At 38.6% G+C, this 18,445-nt stretch overlaps 2 protein-coding genes across 5 annotated transcripts in view; one reads left to right on the top strand and one right to left on the bottom strand.

Moving 5' to 3' along the window:
* The window catches only part of NDUFAF7 (NADH:ubiquinone oxidoreductase complex assembly factor 7), a 27,756-nt gene extending 22,821 nt beyond the window's left edge, over nucleotides 1-4,935 (top strand). Inside the window, exons 10-12 of one of the 3 annotated variants that reach the window (XR_007130332.1) lie at nucleotides 300-466; nucleotides 1,153-1,251; nucleotides 4,798-4,935. Coding sequence is in view for 1 of the 3 variants with exons in the window: in XM_047746822.1 (XP_047602778.1) it covers nucleotides 180-392 (213 nt within the window). In the remaining 2 variants the exon portion in view is untranslated. Of the gene's footprint in view, nucleotides 1-179; nucleotides 1,108-1,152; nucleotides 1,252-4,797 lie in introns of those variants that run through there. The other 2 variants (XR_007130331.1, XM_047746822.1) reach the window with 2 other exon arrangements.
* The window catches only part of PRKD3 (protein kinase D3), an 83,292-nt gene continuing 69,088 nt past the window's right edge, over nucleotides 4,242-18,445 (bottom strand). For both annotated transcript variants that reach the window (XM_047746820.1, XM_047746821.1), the window contains exons 13-19: nucleotides 17,373-17,445; nucleotides 15,989-16,095; nucleotides 11,571-11,732; nucleotides 11,235-11,333; nucleotides 8,433-8,700; nucleotides 5,883-5,968; nucleotides 4,242-5,056 (exon numbers count right to left, since the gene is read on the bottom strand). In XM_047746820.1, the coding sequence (XP_047602776.1) occupies nucleotides 4,883-5,056; nucleotides 5,883-5,968; nucleotides 8,433-8,700; nucleotides 11,235-11,333; nucleotides 11,571-11,732; nucleotides 15,989-16,095; nucleotides 17,373-17,445 (969 nt within the window). In that variant the 3' untranslated portion in view covers nucleotides 4,242-4,882. The remainder of the gene's footprint in view (nucleotides 5,057-5,882; nucleotides 5,969-8,432; nucleotides 8,701-11,234; nucleotides 11,334-11,570; nucleotides 11,733-15,988; nucleotides 16,096-17,372; nucleotides 17,446-18,445) is intronic.

The following is an 18,445-nucleotide window of genomic DNA, read 5'->3' on the forward strand; positions in this document are numbered from 1 at the left end:
AATCCACAGGTTTGGGTCTTAGCAACCTATGTTTTTAATAAGCACCCATGATTCTAAGGCAGGTAAGGAGAAATCCCACGTGAAGTCCTGCTTTACTGAGCAGCCAATGGTCATTAGCATTGCTGCATGTAACCAGGAATCCTTCTAGTTATTTTTACTAAGAAGTTTTTTCTTTTCAGGTTCTTTTAGACAAATCAGATGAGCCAGCCAGACAGCAGTTACTTCAGGGGTATGATATGCTAATGAATCCTCAGAAGATGGGAGAAAGATTTAATTTTTTTGCCTTGCTGCCTCATCAGAGACTTCATGGGAGAAGCCATCCGATGGATGCCTGCCAGTCAAAGCCCTCTGTGTCACCCGTAGCTGGGTTTGGTGAACTTACCTGGCGGTGATCTCAGTGTGGTCATTTTACCCCTAAGTCTGCTTAAGAAAGCAAAATAAAGGGAACGTGGTTCATAGATCACAGGTAAAATAAGTATTACAATATTTTATGTCTTTATCACCAATAAAAATGGACTGTCTTACATACAGTACAATTAAATATTGATCTTTTACGGCTGTGTCTAGCTTTTGGCACAATTGTGTGCTTTTGGCTTAATGAAACAACTTACTGAGAAACTAAGTGTCCTTTATTAAGGCTAGTTGCTGTATTTTTATTTTTTAAAAAATAAACATGAACACTGACTGGTTTAGCAAAAACTGAAACCTAAGTGGTCTTTCATAGGGAATGGATTAAATAGAACTATCCATATATTATTTTTTAAAAATGAGGTAGAACAGTATGTTCTGACTCATCTCTTAAGAATGTGGGAAGTGAAAAAAGTATAGTGGAGAATGTTTTATAGTTAGGATTCCATTTTTGTTGGGGGGAAAGCTACATTTAAAGAAATGCTTGTAACTAATCTCATAAAAATTAATATATTAGTGCAGACTGGTTGTTTTCTGTGGTGGTTACTTGTATATAAAATGTAAGGAAAGGATGCCTAGTAATCACTATTAAATATCCCATTGTGGAAGTGGGTTTTCAGGGTGGAAATTGTTCTCCTTTGTGGTAAATTTTCTATTCTCTACTTCTGTGAATTTTATAATTAAAAAACTTTAGGGGTGCCCAGGTGGTTCAGTCTGAGTGTCTGACTCTTGATTTCAACTTAGGTCATGGTCTCGGGGGTTGTGGGATCTCCAGTCCCACGTCAGGCTCCATATGCAGCGTGGAGTTTGCTTGGGAGTCTCCCTCTCCCTCTCTCAAAATAAGTAAGTAAAATCTTAAAAAAATATTTAAGTGCCTGTAAAACTAGTAAACCTAACATGTACCTGAAATATGAGTTAGAGTAAATGCAGACTGTGTTAGCAGGAATCATTTTCTGATCTGAACTAATTCTCCCTCATTTTCAGATAAATGTCAAGTTTTCATTCTGTAAATTCTCATTTTTGGTTCACAGAACATTTATATTAATACCAGACATATACCTTCTGAAGAATTATTATATTGGCAATAAAAATTTACAGTGAGATTAAAGGAAAAGAGTATGAGATGTATGTTTTGAATTTATAGCTTAACTATATTGAAAGTTCACTGGCAGAGTGATCAGTTCTTGGCTTTCTGTTGCTTATTTGGCTTAACTCAGAACAGGACTAGTATTCTGTGTCTTACTCTAAAATAGGAAGATAGAGAGACGGCTTGTTTTTCACATGCTGCCCCACCTTGCACCATTCATAATCACCTTTACTTTTTTCCAAAGACTTGGCTGGTGAATTTTTGGAAGGTGAAAATGCCCAACATTGGCCCCTCTTAGTTGTTTAATAGTTTTTATAATTAATGGGAGGAATCAGGCAATGCCTTGTGTCTTAAAACCTGGAAAATTTACTTTGAATGGCATTTGCTTATTTAAGTCTTGTAGAAGTTACAATAGTTGAATATTTGATGGTAGCTCTTGAAAACTTTGTAGTTAAAATTATTCTAAACTTTCATGGCAAGAAATAAGACCTCCAGATAATTACCTCAAATTTCATATAAAATTGAAATAATGAGTTATTTTTTATTTTAGGTAGTTAAAAAAAAATCAGTGTTTTAAATATAGCATTAGTTCCATTTACAAATACTATTTCCAAAATAATACTTTTACCAGGGCCTGGGAAAATAACACAACCAAGTAAAATTTTCTTTGGATACCTCTATTAGAGATAATGCTCAGGTTTTCACATGGAAAAGTATGGTGATATGGAAATACATTTTATTATCAAGCTTCTTTGAGGATATTTACAAAAAGTGGGATGTAACAAAAAATATAAAAATGTATGGAACAGTGTCATTATAGACTACTTTGTACATTATCAAATGTTTCTAACAATTCTTATACAAAAACAATTTCAAGACAAAAAAAGGTTATGCAGGTTATACAGTATCTGGAGTAAATGACAACTCCAAATTATCTGACAGTGCCTTTACAAATTTTTTTAGAAAACTTCTTATGCATTCAACAACACAAAGAGTGCAATTAATTTCATGGCTTGTAAAGTTTGATTATGTAAGTATAGCAAACATCATTCCAGTTAATTTTCACCTTAGGCAGTAAAACCAAAACCACCATAGGGTGCCTCGGGACTCAGAATTACTCCATTTTCGTACGTTGGTATAAACTTACTTTGGACAGATTTGGGGAAGTCATCCTTTAGCACAGAGAAAATACATTTCTAAAAGGTTTTGCAAAATTTGACTAAATTTTTTAACCTCCCATAGGAGATTGAATACTACGAGACATGGTGGAGAGTATGAGTAGGCAGTGCAGCACAGTGGTTGGGGGGTGGGGGGGACAGAGGGACGGGAGCCACACTGCCAGGGTTCATGTCCATATACAGTGACCCTCCACAGCTGGTTACTTAATCTTCCTGTGCTTCAGTTTCCTGATCTGTGAGATGAAGTCCATAATGCACGTACTTTGTGACTGTTGTGAGGGTAGTAAGTAAAAATGTGTAAAGAGCTCAGAACACAGGCGACTGAACGGTACTCTCAGCCTAGATTACGGTGTAGCTTCGGGGCTCTCTCAAGGCCCTCTCTGGCTCCAACTATTTGTATCCAGGGACATTCTTTTGCTACCTCATTCAGTGGGACAAAGTTACCTAATACTTTTATAGTTCTTAGTTTATTGAGTACGAATATCTTCATACATAGCCCAGCTTCACAACAGCATTGTGAGAAGGTAGAGGCAAGAATTATGGTCTTCATTTTACAGATTGAGATCTTGAGGCTCAGACAGATTGAAGCCTAGACTTAAGACCAGATTTTCTGGGGCGCCTGGGTGGCTCAGTGGGTTAAGCCGCTGCCTTCGGCTCAGGTCATGATCTCAGGGTCCTGGGATCGAGTCCCGCATCGGGCTCTCTGCTCAGCAGGGAGCCTGCTTCCCTCCCTCCCTCTCTCTCTCTCTGCCTGCCTCTCTGTCTACTTGTGATCTCTCTCTGTCAAATAAAAAAAAAAAATAATAAAAAAAAAAAAGACCAGATTTTCTGACTCCAAATCTTTTGCTCTTTTTGGGGGTTGGGGGGGATGGGAATAGTTTGCAGTGATTACTGTGGAATGAGAAACAAAAAGCCACTAGTTTTTTTTAAAATAAGGGGTGGTCCCAGATCTTAAACTTTTTGGGGAGAGAAAACTATTAGTAACTTTTTAAAAGCTATGAGAAAGTCTAACCTCTTAAACATTGTATCTGAGTAGAAAAATACTTCTTTAGTGGGCTGCTGGTGCTGAAATGTTAAAAAATAATAATAATAAGGGTAGGGCTACAGTATTAGCAGAGCAAATGAAAGAGTAAAATAAATGTTTCATGCTCAACCCACCCACTCCCCCAAACTGCTTAAAAGAACTGATTTAATAATTCCAGATATCTGTAAACCCTTCCTATAAACTAAGGGAAGAAAAAAAGGATATACTCTTTGCTGTTCTCTGTAGCATTAATTGATCCTGCACTGGCCTTACTTTTAATAATTTTTCTTCCTCAAATTATTCAACTCTGTGTAAAGATAAACTGTGTAAGAAAAGTTCAGCTCTTTACTCACTGAACACTGGAAGCCAGCTGTGGCATTACGGTGGTCCAGTGGGAACGTGAGGACAAAGCACAGATCCTGAGCGAGGAGCAGACAGAGCAGCAGGCCCTCCTCCAGGTTCTGCAACACCAACTGTCCCAAATTATCTTAGAGGCTGTTCCAACATACAAAGGGGACTAACTTAATTTTTATGTTGTAGAGAGCATATTAAGAGTTCAGCTCCAAAGATTAGGGATCATGGTTTTGACTCTTGACTCACCTAAGGAAAAAAAAAAAAAAAAAAAAAAAAAAAAAAAAGGTAAAATAGCCTAGCATCTAGGAAACATTTCTAGGCACCTACGAAAAAAACCCTCATGTCTCTGGTTAAACAAATGCCTAGAGCCTGTAGAGGAAATCTCAGGCTGGTGGCCCCTCCTCAGTTAGCTTTTAAATGCAAACCTGCTTAGAACTCTTACATGATTTGATCAAGATATTCAATGGCTGGACTAAGCTTTCCTTTTTCTCCTTTTTAAAAAACAGTGTAAGAACATTTGGAAAGGGAAGATAAATTAAATGCCACTATAGTACTAAAGTGAAGGATTAGGAAAAAATACAAAAACCAGTCATTACTATGCTATAAAAATTTATGAAATGCTTCATCTTGGTTCCATTGTGTATTTTTATTACTCAGTTTCCCCTCTTGTATCTACTCATAATGAACTACAGTACTGGAGTCACTGATTGCTTATCCTATTTCCCCATGTCTTTGCACCCTTGCAGATGACAACCTACAAACGACAGTTGTGCAGTAAAACATCAATACGTAAAATGAAATCCTTCCTTATTGAAGCTAGCTCATTGATAATTAAGGATCTTCTTCCATATCATCTGGATTGGGAGCCATAATGAAGTGCTTTGGGTATACAAGATTGTGGGTGTATGCGTGTATTTCCCAGCGGGCATCGTCACTTTCATGTGTAATGTAACGTTCACCAATGCGAGTTTCAAATTCTCTAAGGTCAAGCCACGTCTGATAGTCCTAGAAAAAAAATGAGGTGATTATAAAGTATAAAAGTAACAAAATACTGTGAACTTTTTTTCTTAGCGCCCTAGTCACAAAATTGACAACCTAAACCCAATACCAAAAGTACTTGCTATACTGTAAGTTCCATTTGTAATATTTAAATTAGCAATGTTAAATACTTTTTCAAATTTAGAATCTCTAATGGAGTAACCAGTTTCTACAACTAAAAAAAAAAATTGCCTGAGGCTTCTGAGATGGTTAATAATAATCACTAAAACATCCTGTTCTATACTCTGACCGTACACCCACACATTACTCCTCAAACTAGGGGAAAGTACTTGAAGTTACTACTAATCCCTACTCCCTTTAAAACAGTTTTAAAGCTTCTCTGTACTCTGAAGTTTGGGGGTATCTTTTGACAGATCTATGCAACAGCTTTTGGGGGGACTTCAGCCAAACATTTTAAATGGCATTTCTGATCTTATCAATGCAAATATGAATCTTTTAGTGGATAATTTTAAAGTAAAATATATTTGACAAAATAATATACTTATCTTACAAAAAGGTGGTATGAAACATAAGGTTCTATAAAAAGGCTAAATCACTGCTTTTCAGTTCACGGGAGTTTAACTGTCTAGAAGTTCTGCATTTCAGTGGCTTACTGCAAAGCCTCCAGAGATGCAGCCACAGGACAAATTAATCACTAAAGAACACTTAACAGTATTCTAAGATGAGGAGAATCTGTTGATCTTAGCGTGGTTTCAGTAGGTAAGACAAAGTACAATGAATGGCTTGAATGAGGATCACCAGAGAGACGACGTTTTTTTGTTTGTCTTTTTACCTGCAGCCAGGGATGACTAAGAGATTTGTCCACACTGTAACGTTTTCTCATCTTCACTTGAAGTAGGTTGTTGATCAAATCAATTGCTAAGAGAAAAGACAAAATCAGACACGTAAATTTGGGTATATGGAGCAAACCAAACCTGTGAGTCTTAGAAGGCAGTTCAATCCACAGAAATACAGGGTTGAGGGTTTTGCTTCTCAAGGCCGTAGTCTTAACAGCTACCCTGCGCAGCTACCCTGTTAGTGATCCATAAATGTTCACTGCACTTAGTACACATTCACATGCACCCTGAATGTGTACAGGGTACACATTCAGTGTGGCAGAGGGTCGGTTAGTGCCCGCTGCCGTTACTCTGTTTCCTCGTCTACAAAATGAGGTTGTTATAAAGATGAAATACACGTAAAGAGCTTAGAATTGTGCCTAGCACGTAAGTGCTAGTTATGGCTATTATTTCAAAATGAATTAAAAAAACTGATCAAAGACCGACTCACTGTTTCCCCCAAAGACACCATTCCCTAGTCCCTGGCTTGGTCTGCTAAGGAGCCAAAGCCACTGGCTTCCTCTACACATGGGGCCAGACTAACCTGGTAACTTATTACCACAAGTTCACACTCAAACAGGCGTGGTGTTTGGTGTGTATAATAACAGTAAGTATGCTGGCATACTTCTTTCATCCAGTTATTTGAAGAAATGAAGCAACTGTAAAACCATAACCTTTGTGTGACTGCGTCCTGACTACAGTGCAGTGTGACAGTATGTTTGAAATACGGATACAAAAGCCTGGACCCAGGGATGAGCCAAATGAAAGGTTTACATCATACCCACTCCTATTTCTCTTCTGCATACCACAGGTATTTTAATTATGAACTCTCAGTTCCAAATACTTCAAACTTTTACCCGGTGTTGCTTAAGTGGATGTCCAACATGTGCAACAGAATCATTTGGGGTCTTTATTATGGCTTTTTTTTTTTTTTAATTTATTTGAGAGACAGCATGAGAGGGGAGGTCAGAGGGAGAAGCAGACTCCCCATGGAGCTGGGAGCCCGATGTGGGACTCGATCCCAGGACTCCGGGATCATGACCTGAGCCGAAGGCAGTTGCTTAACCAACTGAGCCACCCAGGCGCCCCTGGGGTCTTTATTAAAATGCATTCCTAGTGTCATGCCAGCTGGTGAAGTGGAAGCTCTGGATATAGCCAGGGGATTTTGGTTTAGTACACTCACCAACTGATTATGCTGACAGAAGAGGTCTGCAGACCACACTGGCCGAGGAACTCTAAGAGAAACCCTCATATATACTTCAGTTAGCTGTTCATTACCATGTAAGCCTGCTACTGTTCTTACAGGTTGTTCCTCAAACTTCCCCTGTTTAATGGGCTGTTAATCCCTATGATTAGATCTGGTACTTCTGGAAAACAAAGAAAACCCTTGTTCTAAAGGTTGGCAAAATCCAGGTGGGGTATTTCCCCAGTAGGATTCCATTTAATATGCGGCTGCTAAATAACTTGAGTGCTCTTCCTGACAGTATCAAAAAGTAAAAGAGGGACAGCCAGGGCATTCTTCATGCGTACAGAACCCAGGCTTGCAAGCTCAAAAACCGGTACTGGGCAGGGAAAACATGTATCCTGCCTCTTAGGACTGGACCCTGGGAGGGCTGCAAATAAACTGGAAAATGTCTATAAAGTTCATTCTAGATATAAAGAACCTGAAAGGAGCTTACAATCTAGTTCTGAAAATAAGTAATTATGAAAAGAAAGAATAAGGAAAAATATCTCTGCCTAGTAGCCTGAGTTGATCTTACCAAGTTTAGAGGAGGGGCTCAGGGAAGATTTCATAGATGTGCCACAGTCCTGAGGGACTAGAAGGATTTCAGTAACAAGGAAGAGGGACTGTAGGCAGGGGAAAGGTCTAAGCAAAATGCAGAAAGTAGGTGGGAATGGGGCACCTGGGTGGCTCAGTGGGTTAAAGCCTCTGCCTTCGGCTCAGGTCATGATCCCAGGGTCCTGGGATCAAGCCCCGCATCAGGCTCTCTGCTCCTCGAAGAGCCTGCTTCCTCCTCTCTCTCTGCCTGCCTCTCAGCCTACTTGTGATCTCTGTCTGTCAAATAAATAAAAACAAATAAATAATAAAATCTTTAGAAAGTAGGTGGGAAGAGAAAACAACTAGGTTTTGTAGAGGGAAGCATGGAGGGGAGGACAGCAGGTAGACTCGGGCTGTCTCAGGGAGACCTACATAGTTGCAATGTGGTTAAAAGGAGGCCAAGGTATTTGGGGGCAGATTGAGACAAAAGTAGGGCCGGGAAAGTGTCTAATGGATAGGACTGTTACGATATTTTAGTAGTTTCTAAAGGAGGAAACTGGGATCTGGATTAGTTCTATAAGGAAATTAGAGAAGAGACAATGCAGAAGGAAGAGTGCTCAAAAACTGGTTGAATTTGAAAGATGAATATGAGAAACTAAAAAAGAGGAAACAAAAGAGACAGGCTGATTTGAGATCACAAAGATTTTTAGACTAAAGGGCACAGAGCTGAAACTTTTTTCCCCCTTACCTTCACCAGAAATTTCTCTCCAGGGATTTGGTGGGTACATAAATGCAGCATTTTGGATTTGGTCATTTATATCTTCATCTTCATTAAAAGGAAATGTGCCACTGAGGCTAACATAGACGATAACTCCCACTGACCACATATCTAGAGAACGGTTGTAACCTTTGCTCCTGAGAACTTCAGGAGCTAAGTACGCCGGAGTTCCTACCACAGATCTCCTGAATGACTTTTCACCAATGATGCGTGCAAAACCAAAGTCACACAGTTTCACCTGGAAATAAAAAGATGATGCTAATTTTGGATTTTCATCTGTCAGTCAATCTCTCTATACATACCTGTCCCTAAGTATGATACCAAGTCATTTCAACACACCTGCCAACATATGTACTGATTATGAATGTCAAATGAATGCAGATGGGGAAATTATAAAATACCCTTTTGCCAAAAGGCAGGTACATTTATAAACCTGTGATGTATTACTGACATAGTGTGAAGAGCTTTCCTAGTGCTTATTTCAAAAAACCAGTTTTTTTGAAAGTTCTAGCTTTCAGAATGCCAAAAAAACCAGACTGGTGGTGTCAAAGTTTTATGATGAAATGGGAAGGCACTGATTTTTTAGCATTTGGCTTTTAAGGAGCTACTTTTCTATCATCTGTGAGCAGAAATTATCTGTCTCATTTTTGAATCCTCAGTGACTAGTGCCTGGACACATAAAGGTACTCAATAAATTTGTGCTGAATGAAAAATAAGTTGGTATTTAAAAACTGACCCTTTATTTTGCTTAATCCTAGAATCTGTATTCCTGAGGATTACTATCAGTTGGCAAGTAAACTGAGGTGTAGTAAAGAGGACTAGTAAGTACTATAGCCCTCAGAAGAGCAAGGCTAGAGTATGCTTGAAAGAATCAGAGCAAAATGATGACTAGTCAGACTTTGGATCTAGAAAAACAAGGTCTATTTGAAGGTAGCCACAGTCACTACAATATCCTTTTGGAAAGAGTGTTCTAGAAATGTGATGAGCTTGGCAGAGCTCAGAGCCCTTATCTTGCTGCCCATCTTCTAGAAGAAGATTGGGTTTTGGGGAGTAATGATACATCCATGCTGAATAAGCAAATGCCAAGTATTTTCCAGAGGAAATGCCCTGACTTACAAAATGTCTTCACAAAAAGCATTATGATCAGTTGATGAAAAAAGGGATTTGTCCTCTACAACCAATGGTATAAGAGTGCTTGGAAAGCAAAGATGAAGGTGTATTCAAATACTTCTTGTTATTACTAAGACATGGACCCTGGTGCATGTTTATGATTATCCTGTGTCTTTACTGAATGTGGCTCCCTCTGAGTCCTAGAAGAACAGGATTATTAACCATGAAGACATGTGAACTCTCTTTGCTGTTGTTGTTAAATGCCATATTTCTAGTAACATCTTGATAAAGATGCCATGGCAGTCTGGCAACTGAATAAGGAAGTGTGGCCATGGCTAGTACTTGGGCAACAAGAAATGTCAAGTGAATGTTTTCCCTTTGTTCCTAACATTAGTCAGGAAGTTTTAGCCTCACTGTACGGATGTGCATCCTTTGCCCAGACTATTCTGAAGATCAAATGAGATGATAATGTATGGAAACACTTTAAGAACATCACACCAACTGTTAGGGAACCCTTTTTGACCTCACAATGATAGGGAATCCCTTTTAACCACACAGGCATTACAAAGCAATAGGATTACTTCCTTGTAAGAGTAATTTTTAAAAATCTTTTTGGGGTGCCTGGGTGGCTCAGTTGGTTAAGCAATTACCTTGGGCTCAGGTCATGATCCTGGAGTCCTGGGATTGAGCCCCGCATCGTGCTCTTTGCTCAGCGGGAAGCCTGCATCTTCCTCTGACCCTACCTCCTCTCCTGCTTTCTCTCACTCTCAAATAAATAAAATCTTAAAAAAATATATATTTTTCTTTGAACGACAATTTGAGTTGTATTTAACTCAGGTGAAAGAATCATTGTCCTTGGTCTAGCCATCTAACTATGCATTTTTCAAATAGATAAATAAACAAATAAATAAAAGTTTGTCAAAAGATATTCTAGCTGATTGGAAAATTCACCAGTGATAACCATGAAAAACATTTATGGGTACTCCCAACATATGTTCCTCAGGAAAACTTCCAAACTTCAGGTTTATGAAGCATTTTCTTAGGTTACGAAATAATTTTGGATCAAGATCAACATTCTCTAGTGAAATGAAATTTAAACAAGGAAAAAAATCAATGCATCCCACACAGGACACGGACATACACACATACTCCGCGTGAGCGCGCAAAGGAGATATATATGTGTGAGTGATGGCAGTAACGGGAAATGTAATTCTTCCATAGGTTTTGGTGAAATGTTTGAAATAAAGTGCTCTGAAGAGGAAGGGAAATTAGCTGCCTGCCTCAAAATCTAGTGTCTCCCCCCTCCAAATCTAGTGTCCCCTACTGTAGGGTTACCCGTTTTTATGAGGAATTTGTCCCAAGCACCAGGCACCAGCCAAGATTGATTCTCCTCGCTTCATTCCCAAACCCCAGGAAGAAGCTACCTGCAGTCCACGTGCAAAAAGTTATTCCTTGAGGTCTGGTTAAGTCCAAAAAGTCTTAATGAAAATAATATAATTAATAAGGCCGGAGTTCAAATTATGTCAAGTATTAATCCTCACTGGCAATTATAGGCCAATTCCTTCTGTTAAGATGGCTATAAGTCTGAATTTACTGTGTTCCCTTTTATTACGTGGCTGCTCTGTAATACTGTCAGATCCAAGGTTCTAAAGAGTATCTCACCTGAGGAAATGGCTCCGCTGATGCGAGCAGCACATTTTCCGGCTTTAAATCACAGTGCACGATATTTTTAAAATGTAGATTCCTCAAGGCAACAAGGATCTGTTATTGAAGAAAACAGAATTTTTTCAGTGCTTCGAAAAAATCATAACCCCCCACCTGAGCTCTTGAATGGTATGATAATTTGAAAAGTCTACTACAGTTTGTCAAGTTTTAACTGAAGTGTTACTCTGTTCTTCAAAGTTAAAAATTCCCAAAATAACCCAATACGTAAAAGCACTGCCATTTCTCTGTTTTCAAGTATTATTTCAAAAAAAAAAAAAAAAAAAGTTAAAGTACCTGTGTGACCATGAACTTAGTAATTCGTTCTGGAAGTCGACTTTTCTCACTGGATAGAATCATTTCCAACATATCTCCATGTAGTTTTTCCATTACTACAAAAACTCGTTCTGGAGTTTCAAACATACATTCCAGGTTTACAATCCCAGGATGGTGCAAATTCTGGAGAGTTGCAGGATATGTATATGACCAACGTAAGTAGAAAAATAGTTTTACTATGCAAACATCTAACAATATACTGTGACTGTCTGGAATACATGGCATAGAAAGAAAAACAAAAATAAGCAGTAAAAGCAAACGAACAGGATCATGGATTCGGATTTTCCAAGATCTGTAGTACAATGGATGCCCTGAGGGGAAAGGAGATCTTTCCAGTTAATTACATAAGTGTCCTTGTCCATTACTACTACATTTTTCTTTCTCATCTTTTTAGTCTTCTGATGCTGTGGTAATTTTATGCTGTCCGTGAACAGACACCAACTGCCAATCAAATTTTAGCTAACACAGAGCTTGGGCTCTTTGGGGCTGTATCTGTGGAGGTCTGTGCTCAAGAGATGGTTCTGTTTTTAGGGTACTTATTTATCTAAGTCTGAATTCTCAATCATATCTGCATTTGGTTTTCCCGCTTTCAAGCTCAAGATCTCTACCTCCATCATCACGCTTCTTGAGCAGCACTATGTTACCAGGGTTGCAAAAATATAAACGTGAATGTGACACTGTTTCTGCTAATAAAAAAGCAATCTATCTTATTGGTTAAAAAACAAAAAAACCTTCCTCAAAAGCAAATTATCTTAAGTCAGCTATGCTCAAAAATATTCCATGGTTTTCTATTCCTGGACATAAATCTATTCCTCTGCTTAGACTTTCATATCTTCATTAAAGGTGATTAAAACTTTTTATTATTAGATATATATTTTTGTTATGTTTTTATCTTTATTATAGGTACCTAATTATGCTAAAAGGAGAAACTTCTTTTTGGCTTATGTGAGGTTGAATACCATCTCTAAAATGTTTTCTGAATTTGCCATCATCTCTCAATTCCCATTGTAGTGGCTTTAATTCCAGCTCACATTACCTCTCTCTAAGGCGATTAGTTTTCACCTAACACTATATATACATGCAACAGTGTTTATCCCACGGTACTGTGTCATGTGTATGCATCTCACTCTGTATCCTAGTAAGTTCCCTGACAGCAGAGACTGTCTTAGTCATATTAGCTCAATGTCTGAATCATGGTGTTTTTAAAAATGACTAGCAAGTGTAAAATACTGTTTACTAATCAATTTAAAACAATTTAATGAGATGGTATTCCAAGCAGCAAAATTTAAAAAAAAATGACAATTTTATATAGTAAAAGTGACATGGGTGTGAGAACAGTAGTGAGCAGGGGAAGATTCAGAATATCACAAATTTGATCAACATAGAATTCCAAGTGTGGTTGGCTATCCCCATGCTGTAGTTGTCTTGTAAGTTTCTCCCCACCCCCAGTCCTGTAAACAGTATACAAACACAAAAACAGAAGTATGCTATAACATTATTGTCTCTTAACATCATCTGTTTGTTTAAATGTCCTGTTTCCTCTGGAGTCTTTTGGTAAATTATACTTTCATAGAGAATCATTTTCTCCAGGTTTTCAAATTTATTTGATAGAGCTGGAAAAGGCAATATCTTAAAATGCCTTTAAATTTTTTTCAGTATTTGTGGTCCTCTCCCCAAGATGTTCTTATTTCTCTTATTTTTGCTTTCCTTTATTATTCATTCTTTAACCTCTTGAGTTGGATTCTTAATTCACTTATTTTCATTCTTTCTTGTGTAAATATTTGAGGTTATAAATTTTCTAAGCAATAGTCTAAAAGTTGATACCCAATATTTTCACAATTATTTTCTAAATACTTTGAAATCTTGATTTTGCTCTTTAAAAATTAAGATATTTAAAAAACTTTCAGGTGGTGGGAGCTTTTGTTTTTCGATTTTGTAATTTATTTCTAGTATTACTGCATTAGGATCAAAGAATACTGTTTATCCTGCTTTTTTTGAATGAATGAGTTCTTCTTTGTTGTTTTTAGGGTACAGACTCAGTGTAGAGTGGTTGATTACCTTACACTGTTTAGGCCTTCCATGTCGTTAGTTTGGCTACTTCATCTCACAGGACTGCTCCTGCTGGTCAGTTTCTCCCCACCTCCTCTCTACCTCTCCTTTACAAAGGCCGCTGCTGCTATCTGGTGTGGTCTGCCCTTTTCCACTATTAAAGGGCGCTTCATCCCTTCACTTAACTGTATTCTCCCTTAAATTAAATTTCAGAAGATCATGACCCCCTTCACTTTCTTCTGTTTGAGGAGGCACCTAGAGAGGATCTCACCATTGTACAGCTCAGAAGAGCCAGCAAAAAACAGCCCTTACTGTGGCGCCTCTTCCCGCATGCACTCTTGGCTCCATCACCAGTGCTTCTGGGAAAACTCCTCTATTTTATAGGTCCGAACTTTCTTCTATTTTTATTAGTTTTTTTAAAAAATTCTGTTTGTCATTTTTCTTATAGCTTTTAGGGGACTCCGAAAAAGAGAAGGGGAAAATGGTGAATATACCACAGTATTCAAACCAGAAATTTCTTTCTTAAGTTTCTGATGACATTTTCCCATTTATGTAAGTAGCCATGAGAGCAACACCATTTTCTCCCATTACTACTCTACAGCCTACTTGCTTTAGGCAACAGCAAAGACAGTTTTATATTACCACATCCCTATGAAAAAGTAAAAAGCCTCCATTTCTTTCCTGCCCCACAACACAGTCCCCAGCAGCCATGTTAACAGTTCAGGTAGGTATGGATCCTTTTCTTTACATAACTGTATGTACACATATGCAAAGTACACATTACCTTAAGAAATTATACAAATGGAACCATTCCACATTTCCATTTAAAAAATTTAACAATATGTTATAGGTAATCCCCCATATAAACACATTTATTCAATAAACATTAAATGAGTATTTGCTCTGTGCCTGATACTATGTAGGTAGTCTGGATTCATGAGTGAACAAAACTGACAAATCTCATCTCATGGATAGCTTATTCTAGCAAGGTGGGGTAGACAATAGGTAATAAACTAGTAAATTACCCAGGATGAAGGTGGTGAGTGCTATGGAGAGAAGAAAAAGAGGGTAAGGGTAGATGGGAACAGAATGCAGGCGCCTCATGAGGAAATGCAATTTGGGCAAAGTCTTGAAGGAGGTAAAGGGCTATGCCATGTAGATCTTGGGAGTGACAGCATTCCAGGCAGAGGTAAAGCTAAAGCAAAGTCCTTGAGACAGGACCATATCTGGCATATTTAAGGAAAGCAAGACAGTGTGGCCATCCAGAAAAGAGAATCAATTTGTTGAGTGTAGTCTACTGTGGAACCTTTTCTAAGAGATTTTGGCTCAGCCTAACAGAATATTTGCAGATGTCCAAAAATGTCATGTCCTCCTTTCTATTAAACCAACAGAAATCCAGAGATCATCATCAAGCACTGAGGAGAGAGGCTGGATGTTCCTGAGTAAAGTAGAAGGTCACTGCTTAACCAATGATTCTAGAATTGTTCCTCCCTGCCACTGGAAAGGCCAAAACTGTAGTCTCAGTCAGATCTTCAGTCTTTACCCCCTGACCTTTCTTGAAAAAGGGGAGGACATGGGGAAGAAAAACCAAGGATGTCAGTGGGGCTGCAGGGAACAGAGAGTACCAGAATCAACTGCCAGGCAGGGTTCAGCCAGCCTTTGAGGTTGTTTAATGAGGACTACATACAAGAAGAATCATGGGCAAAGATGGGAAAGTAAGGATGACACAGCGGACGGGAGGTGGGGAGCCAAAGGGTAGAGTGAGTAGAGGGAGTGCAGTACATTCCTTTCAACCCATGTGCAAGAGTCTAGTTCAAATGCTCATCTGACTAAATCTTGTGTAATGAATTTCAGCAAAGGAGTATTTGAAGTTTCCATTAAAAAATGTTTTTACCACGTTCAGATTGTTCTGAGAATTTAAATTCAAGTACAAAGTAGGCTAAGGTTGATCTTTACATTTAGCTGACCTCCTAATCAAATGTGGGGACACAAGTATCCAAGTATTTTGAGCTTCTGGAGTGACAGATTAAGTTTTTACTTTTGTTGTTGTTGTTGTTGTTAAGACATTACTGATGAAAATGTGCTCTAAACTACTATCTTAATGGCAGTTCTTGTAACTCCTAGATTACTCTAACTTAATTTTTCCTTTAAAAAAAAAGACTTAAGGATTTAATGTAGATGCCCACCAGCCTCCTACTGAGCCCAAAGGTCACAATATGAAAACAGAAGAAAAAACAAACCTTATTCTTATCAGCACACTAAACAGACTTGCATTTAAAAACTCACAAATCAAATATTAAAACCAATACAAAACAACTTGTTTTTTTTACCTGTAAAATAGCCACTTCATTACGGAGTTGACTTTCCTGTTTTGTGGGGAATCTCATCTTATCAATTACTTTAATAGCCACATCCCTTCCAGTCTTTCTGTGTTTTCCTATTTCAAAAAAAAAAAAAAAAAAAAAAAAAAAGAAAAAGCAAGTTGATAGTTCATATATAATATGAAAGCTTTATGAGGAAGTTGAACAAAGACTGAAACTAAGATGTATTTACTCTTGGATTTCTTTTTCTTTGGCTGATTTTGTTTCTTCTCCTTCACTCACCTTTAACTTTTAGAAGTAAATTACATTTTTCCTTAGTAGTTGCCTCTCATAAAGGCAGTTTCATTACTTGAAATGGCAGGAAATTTGAATGAACTTGTTTGCTGAACAATAATCTACCTTGTTGGGGCGCCTGGGTGGCTCAGTGGGTTAAGCCTCTGCCTTCGGCTCAGGTCATGATCTCAGGGTCCTGGGATCGAGTCCCGCATCTGGGCTCTCTGCTCAGCAGGAAGCCTGCTTCCCTCTCTCTCTCTCTCTCTCTCTGCCTGCCTCTCCGTCTACTTGTGATCGCTCTCTGTCAAATAAATAAATAAAAATCTTTAAAAAAAAATCTACCTTGTTAAAAGGGTTAACTACTCTGACTTAGTCTTCAGATACTGTCAAGATAGAAGCATTTTATCAATGAATTAATTTTATTCTAGGTTCACTGAGACAGCACAGTTACTTAACCACATATCAGGGCAAGCCTTGAGGCAGAAAGGCCACTACAAGGCTACTTAAAGGGGGTCAGCAAAGGAGGAAATGGATTTAACATTTCTTTTATACCTTAGATTATAACTTATAAAGTACTTTTATGTACATTAGGCTTAATTAATACCCCTGGGAGCTATGCAGGTCAGATTTTGTTGGCTGCTTTAAACAGATGAAGACACTAATGCACAGTGAGCTTAAATGACTCTGCCAGTATCAGGAGTCACAGCGAGATTTCAGGTCTTCGGACCTGACACAACACTCCTGCCAACAGCAGACGAATGGGGCCATTTGTGCTGGAAATCCAGCAGAGCGCATCCTAGGATAACTGAGCCCACAAAGCCCAACAAAGGCGTCAAGCCATTTATTTTCCCCCACAAACATGTCTATGAGTGAGCTACGAGGAGAGAGAAAGTAAGACTACTGTGAAACTAATTTCCTGATGCTTTCTGTTACTCTGTAAAGTGTACAGCTGCGATTAAAGAACACGCAGAGTGAAAAGGGTGGAGCTAGAAGAACGCATGTCAGCCCCTGGGGGAAACCACTCGACAAACTGTGACAGGACACGACAGCTGGCAGGGGTCTTCCAGTGTCACCGCTTTCTGGAGTATGTATGACATGCAGCCGGCTGTAGGTCGCTTACCTCCATAGACAATGCCAAACTGGCCTGAACCAAGCACCTCATCGGCAAAGATCTGGTAAACAGTGCTAATGTCCTGTTTAGGAAAGAGGAAGCGGCGTTATTTCTCTCTGTTCAATACTGGCAGTATCTCTGACTCTTTTCATTCTAATACTGCATACCTTTCTGTTTTTATGAGAGAGGCAGCTAAGTTTCCTAACATATTTTATGAACACAAACTTTCCCCGTCCTAGAAAACCCCAATTTTATTACTATGACTCTTAATATGCAAGTACAATGTATTCTGTAACAAGGCCTTTGGGGGAAAAGCGCTTTGAATAAAACAAAGTCTTTTATTTAGTAAGTAATGATCTATAAAAAGTAAATTAACAAAAAATTTAACAAAATTTTACCTATTTCACCATTAAAGAGATTTGCGATCTTTGATTTGAGAGAAAAACTCAGAAGGTTTATATTATTGAGATCAGGCTGATCTGAAAGCCTGATGAAAAGGGTATGTGTGAGAAAGTCTGCAGCTTTCTTCCCTCCCTCCCCTCCTCTTAGGTGGTGGCTGTTGCTGTGGGAATATTCCTGGCGGGTGCTCTCCAGCCCCCTCCCTAGCGCTTCAATCAGGGGCTCCCTTGTCCAGGTACGGGCCGCAGTCTGGCGTCTGAAGTCAGAGGCTCCATCTCTGTCAGTGTTACGCTCCCTGCCGGCGCCTGTGTCATGGTAGCAACTCATATGGAATGGTACAGACCTCAATTTCTCGCTGGTCAAGGGGATATAATAACATCTATTTCACTGTATTTTTAAGTAAGTTAAATGAGGATATATACCAAGTGTCAAGTCCAGGGCCTGGCATATAAAATCAGTAATTCTATAAATCTGATGTCCTAATTTCTGTTGAAATTAGGTAATCTTTAAATTGTTGACTTCCCTGGGACTTGACTCTCTCATCTGTAACAAAGTATTGGTTTACCCCTCTAGGTTCCTCCTAATTTAAAAACTGCCTACTATTTTATGATTGTCATCAACACTTACTGAGCCCTAACTGTACAGAGGACTCTGTAAAAGGTAGCTAATTTGTAAAATAGACC

Source organism: Lutra lutra, chromosome 9 (assembly GCF_902655055.1).
Source record: "Lutra lutra chromosome 9, mLutLut1.2, whole genome shotgun sequence".
In the NCBI taxonomy this organism is placed as follows: Eukaryota; Metazoa; Chordata; class Mammalia; order Carnivora; family Mustelidae; genus Lutra; species Lutra lutra.